Source organism: Trematomus bernacchii, unplaced genomic scaffold, assembly GCF_902827165.1.
Source record: "Trematomus bernacchii unplaced genomic scaffold, fTreBer1.1, whole genome shotgun sequence".
Taxonomy (NCBI): Eukaryota; Metazoa; Chordata; class Actinopteri; order Perciformes; family Nototheniidae; genus Trematomus; species Trematomus bernacchii.
The window spans coordinates 928,270-935,044 of record NW_022987715.1 but is presented as its reverse complement, the minus strand read 5'-3'; the positions used below and the strand labels follow the sequence as shown (position 1 = coordinate 935,044).

The 6,775-nt window shown below is 37.5% G+C and overlaps 1 protein-coding gene across 1 annotated transcript in view; it reads right to left on the bottom strand.

Moving 5' to 3' along the window:
- Window positions 1–5,238: 5,238 nt before the first annotated feature.
- Window positions 5,239–6,775, bottom strand: part of col13a1 (collagen, type XIII, alpha 1) — a 130,989-nt gene continuing 129,452 nt past the window's right edge. The window contains exon 39 of the mRNA XM_034142180.1: window positions 5,239–6,441. Coding sequence (XP_033998071.1) covers window positions 6,409–6,441 — 33 coding nt within the window. The 3' untranslated portion in view covers window positions 5,239–6,408. The remainder of the gene's footprint in view (window positions 6,442–6,775) is intronic.

Here is a 6,775-nt window from a genome sequence, read left to right as displayed (position 1 = left end):
GTGCCGCGAAAAGTGTGGTGCTTGAAGAGGAGACGAGAGAGCTGCAGTGACGCGTCCTAAAACCAGGAAGTAAGCTGCAAAAAAGCAATGAGGTTTCTCCATAGGATTTTAGAAAATAGCTCGAAATAAGATCTGTGGGAAACGTACCTGTTAGATAAATGCACGTTTTGTTCAGCCGGATAACATCCACATGTCTACCCTACTTTTATAATTTTTTTATCATAAATCTATCGATTAGATTTATGATAGACTTTTGAAACTAAAAGAAGATAAGGAGGACTTTTACAAAAAAGTTATAGAAATTTTTGTCCAGAAGGATAGGCAAATGGACTTCATCTTCAAGTCAAGGTAAGACCGCAATTTTTTGAAAATGGGATTTGAACAATTCAATATTTAAATGATAAAATTACATTTTTTGGGTATCCTTTTGTTGAACTGTCTGTTTAAAATTAATCGAAGCATCAGACAAAAAAAGCTTTTGAAAATAATATTATATTTTGGTTTAGGTCAAAATATAATATTTGTAAACCTGAAGAGTCAGTGCCAGTGCCTCACCAGCCATGAACCTCACTGCACGTCACTGCAGAAGCTTATATATAGACATCTAAGTTTTTTGTGCCCCACCACTTTTGTACATATAAAAACGCCACTGCACGGAGTGTTGCACACCAAAACCTACTGACTTTAACATTACATCTATAGACGTCGAGATATTATTACTGCTGAATATTAAATGAAGGTACAGTTGATCGTAAAGTGTTTTCACATACGTGGGTAGCTATGACGTCAGAAGGAGTTACCGTAAATGAGAACTGTGCCGTAAAAGTGTTTCTAGGATTTCTAAACTAACTATTACAGCTGTTATAAAGCATTCAATAAAAAGTCATGAAAGAGATAAGGAGGAGAAAAGGCTTAAGGAAGTAAGCAATGAATACAAAATGTCTAAATCCTCTGTTTCACGCGATGTCGAACATTGAAGACCGAGGAGGGCGTTCCCCCAATCTACACAGCGGGAGAGAACGAGAAGAGCATAAAGCAGATCGGAGGGGACATCACGATCTCTCTTCTTCGCTGCAGCCTCCCAAGGGACAACACCGGCTTTTGTCTCTTCCTTACCTATGTTTGTTCTATAACGACGTTACTTAATTAAAGTATCCATTTAAACCTTTTCAGAGACTCCATTAGTCTCATCATTTTAAGTTTCTTTCCTGGGAGCGAGAAGATCACAATTCATCAATACTAGCACTCATTACAGTCAGTCTACTGAGCTCAGCCCCTCTCCAACACATCATCTGTATCCTCTCAGAAACACAGCATGCACGTTACGGTTCCAAACTAACTCAGATTGGAAAAGGCTAAGCAAAGAGCTTTGCTAAATAGACAGTTTTAGCCCCCATCTTTTGGGATTTCAGACTATAATTATCCAAATAGTATTTTCTCATCCTGAATACTAAGTTGAGATGATTTTGTTCTAACTATGTTTTCTTCTTTACAGGCCAGCACCTCACATGCTTCCAGCAGATTATCTGTGATGATAGATTCTACATGTCAGACTGACCCCACATTCCGTAAGTGTTTAAAATATTTATTATACAACTATTTACAACCAAAGAGTAGACTTTCATATAAATTCGGACGCAAGCACATGAAAAATAAATCTATACATCATTGAAGTGCCAGTAATATTCACATTTTTAAAATGAAGTATGTATTCCACAACAAATTATAAAATAAAAAAAATAGAAACAACTTTCAGTGTTTTACATGCATATAAAAATCTAAACCAAATATTTGTTTTGCTTTTTTTAACATTGCACAGGCTACGTGGCCAACTTGATGGACCTCATCTTCGACCAAGTCTTTGTGGACCCTGCACCATTCACACAGGAGCTTCTGAAGATACCCATCCCAGAGGACCTGTGTTCCCAGTATGAGCGACCTGACAGGGAGGAGGTCATCGCCGGTTATGCTACACGGTTCAATTTGTATAATAATTAGCAAGCATCGTAACAAATAGCTTGTCAACTAACCATTCAGAAACGTCCTGCTGCAACCAAGATGTTTGCACCTCCACCGAAACCTCCGCTTCTTCAGGGTCAGATTCTGGATCAAATTCGTAATATGCTTGAACACATGCATTGCTCTGAGATAACATGTTTATTCTCCACTCGTAATCACAGCAAGCATGGTAACATGACACTCGTGCCGGGGCCGGCATGGTAACATGACACTCGTGCCGGGGCCGTGTCACGCCCCCCTCTCCTGCAGGGGGGCGTGGTCAGCTGCAGCTCACAGAATCAGACCGTAGACAGCAAACAGCACATAGAGCGAAATGAGGCATGGCTAAAATGCATGATCTGTTTGGTATTTTGAAAACATAAACGTATAAATATACCTTATATAGGTATGGCCCTACAATATATCATTTAAATATAGCATGATAGGTCCACTTTAAGTCTACGTTTAATTTTTTCAGTGAGCGATGGTATCTGCTTTTTAAAACATGATTTAACGTTTGCTAACAGATATTGAGATCTGATACATTTATCTGAAAAATAAGCATGTTTGTTATTTTGAGGTTGAAATCAAGGAGTAAGGTTAAACAGAGTGAGATTTACTTGGGAGTAAGCCAAGTTTGTGAGAGAGTCAGAGTGAAAGGTGTCAATTATTTTGCTGAAAGAAAATCAACAGGTTAATGTTCTGTGAGAAGAAATTATGAGAGATCTCAAAACCATCTCCCTCAGCAGTTAACATTGTATTCACATTTGTGGAGAACTTCAATTAGTGAAGTATCCAACTATCTTTACACACCACAGGTTGGTAAAATAGTCCAAGCGCTTGAGAGAGACGTTTGTTGATTGTGTGTAAAATAGATTATTACAGAGTTATTCTAAAGCGGAAACCAAACCAAAATGTTATTACTGTGGCGGAAATCATTGCTGCTTGTGGTGTAAAGTAATGGCACCACCAAGGCAACATTGCAAAAAAGTACATTTCAACATGTCGGCACTGGATGTTGAAAACACATTTAACCAGGATTGTTTGAATTGTCCAACACTGACGACATGTATGGCAGTTTTGTGTCAGGTCAAAAGCATTGTTGAAAAAGGAAACACGTAACAGCTAACCACAAAACATATGCATGCAGCATAACAACAAAACGACTGGTTCCATTTCAAATAGTTTCTTTATTCTGAGTCAGTGACAAATTGCCTAAAAATTGTACAGGTACTGAACAGTGAATCTGTTTGGCAATCAGTGAGGACAGCTGCCAGTGATTGTATTATAAAAAGTAAAAATAAAATATTTTGGAAAACAAAAACAATACCATAACCGTACAAACATCCTGTAACTAACAGCCAATCAGCATATCTCAACTGTGGCTGGAAGTCACATTGGAAACAAACTGATACATCTCCACTGTCTCACTCTGCAGATTCCTCTTGAATGTGCGAAATAACATGACATGTACAGTATATCTATGTTCCATTACTGATATAGGAAAACGATGAAAAAAATTGCATGCAAATTCTCTATAATGCCCTCGTATCCATTCTGAGTTATAGTTTGAATCTGACAAGAAAATAATATCAAACTGAAACATATTATACATCAATACATCATCACAACTTTGATCAACATGAAGCAGGTTAACTGCCTTTATGAGCACCTTTTTTTAAAATATTAATATTTATTTATATTCCAAATTGAAATGCAAACAGTGTGAGCTAAATAAAGGACTGCTGCTGTAAATAAAATGCAGAATGAGTTTACTCTTCACTTGAAGAGCACTGTCAGGCATGGTAAAACACACCAAGTCATTTAAAGCTTTTTGAGTAAAGTCATTAATGTTGGCTCGCAATGTTACAATGGTTTGAGAACACAATGCCTTTACAGTGAATGATGCACTCTGAGGTGCTCCACTAAAAAAAAAAGTAATGGCCTTCTGGCCAGACCTCTGTCACCCACATTTCTTAATAAGTGATTCAAAACGGACACATTTAGGAGAGTAAATCCTCCAATCAGACCTTTTAGACAGGATGAAAGGTAGAGACTTCCTCATCAGACGTTTCTATGCCAAATGTGTTATCAGTAGAAGCCAACAAATGAGCACAGTACAGGGTGGAGGCCATTAGCTAGCCAAACACAGTATCAGCGCTAACGTGCCCAGCTACATTAAAAAAACACAGAGAAGCTGGATTACACCTTACTTACTTGAACCTCTGCTCAGGTAGATATTACTACACATTATTTTTACATGGGAAATAGTTGGTTGCTGCTATTTTAATGCTCTGAACGTTGAATACAGAAATTAGCGAACACAAACCTCATCTTCAGACATATGGCCCTCACTTCATCTATGACCATTTTTTTAATACCTGTGTCTGTTTTGGCATACCTGAAGAACTCATCAAGTGAAGGAATAAACACAGTGCACCTGCATGTGAAGCGAGTCAAATAATGCCTTTGCTAGCATTCACTGGTTCACAACCTGTTGCACAAGGTTAATCAAAACTAACTTACATAAAACGTATATTTGGAAACCAAAATGCATGCACAACAACGTGGTGATTCCTGCTTTGTTTGCATTGTATTCCACATGAGCACACTGTTACAATCAGCTATATAGAACTATAGGAAAGAGCAAACCAAGTAAATAAAGCAAATGAACAAGTGGCTTAGTTTCCATATTTGTGCAAAATAGAAATGTGAAGGTTAGAAATCACAAACAACACCTTCTCCCTTCTCCTCTGATGTAATGAGGGTACAGGGATGGGAGTGGAGAGGGCTGTTGAGAAAAAAGGTGTACCTTTGAAATAAGTTATATAATTTCCATATTGCCTGACAGAAATGTTAGTAAAAACCACAATAAATGACCAATTCTACCAGAACCTTTCAATAAAATCAGTTAGCACTTCAGAGCTCAGCCTCTTTGGAAAAGGTATAATAAACAGATAAAACACAATGATGGACCAACAGGAGGAGCTGATCTCTTTTCTCCTGTTTGTCTTTTGGCGTGTGGTTCCTCAGGTGGCAGTGCTTTAAGCTCACTATGCTATTTAAAGTTTTATTTTTCCAAACAAAATTGATAAAATAATTACAAAAATAAAAGCGTTATTGAAGCTATTTTCATAAAATAACATTTAAAATGAACACTGGATGCATCCAACTCTCTAAATAGTGTTTTGTGGGTTCACTTGCACCCAACAAAACATTTCTTTAAATGTGTATCTACTATTTCAAAAACTGGAAAAACAACAGGTATTGAAAATCACCATTTTGACCCAGGTCTGTTTACAAGTCAGCTGTCAATATGACATAAGGAATGCTTCTGTACATTTAATTTTCAATGAAACTGCAAAGTGTGACACACTGACAAAGGGCATTTTTAGATATTTGCATTATTATGTACAGTAACAGCTGTTCAAATATTCTGATAATTGTGTTTTTTTGTTTTATATTTTAATTAATTCCCATTTATTTTCAGTGACAAACCAAAAAATGATGTTAATAACTAATTTGATAAATTAATAACACTGTATATGCATGCAATATTATTTTTTGCAAGGAAACCGGATTTGTGGAGCATGCAAATGTGAGAATAGTTCCTTTTTTGTCACAATCATCTGTACATATTCAGCATAAGAAAACTACCCTTTTAAAATGTTGATGCTCATTTTGTACGGAAAATCATGAATGCGTTTCATCAATGCAATCTATTTACAAAGAGTACCTTTATACATACAATCCTTCGTCTTATGTTGTACAATACTTTTACAGCATTAAATCATGGAAACACCTCAATAGATACAAAAAAGAAAGGATTATCATCTATGTGCCAAGCACGATGTGTGATGCTGGTTTCAAAGTGCTTCCTATACAGCCACATCATTCACACACAATGTCATAGCTGCATGAAAAGGGATTTTTGAAAAGGCAGTGAGTCAGATAATATGAAGAAGGAATCATCATGAGGGTCTCCCTTTGTTTTTCTTGGAAAGACATCCACCTGCTCTGTGAGCTGCTCTGAATTCTTTATCACAGTTACAGTATTGACGTCACATCAAACACAACAAATAGCGTTTGCTAAAGTGTCCACGCTCGCTTCACTAGGAGTTAAATAGATCAAAGTGTATGCAGTAAAGAAACACATGAGTAGGGACAGTGTCTCCCTGTGGCTGAGACGCTGTCCACAGAGCCTTCATCAGTAAATAAAGACGGCCTCTCCTCCCAGTCTATTGAAGTGAGCTCACCCCTGCCCCGGAGCTTCTGTGGGACCGGCCCTGTGTCCGGACCCCTGGAAACACGCTGTAATGCCAACTCCAGGTTTGGGTAAAAACTCAACGATATCTCCAAAAGTCTTCAAGTTCTCTCTCTGTGGCGTCATGGAGACAGTGTCTGGAAGGACTACTTCTTAGCCAGTTGGAAAGGATGTTGACCCTTTAAACACACGTGTGAACACGGTTTATTCACTTCAGAAGCACAGGCAACATCATCAGGGATATTATAATGAGTCATCCATTACATGTTACGTATTTTTAGCCTTTAATGCCCAGTGCATTTCCAGAGTTTATTTGAGTATCATTTTCTTATTGACATTTCTATTTTTTCATAGTTTTAACCCTTTTGTCCTTTTACCTCACGTGACCTAATGGCAAACCCCCAGAACCCTCTCCTCTCTATTGTCTGATATGAAAGTGTTTAAATATCTGAGGTGACTTGGTCACGACACTATAAACAAATAAACTAAACTAACCTAAACTAGTGACTGTCT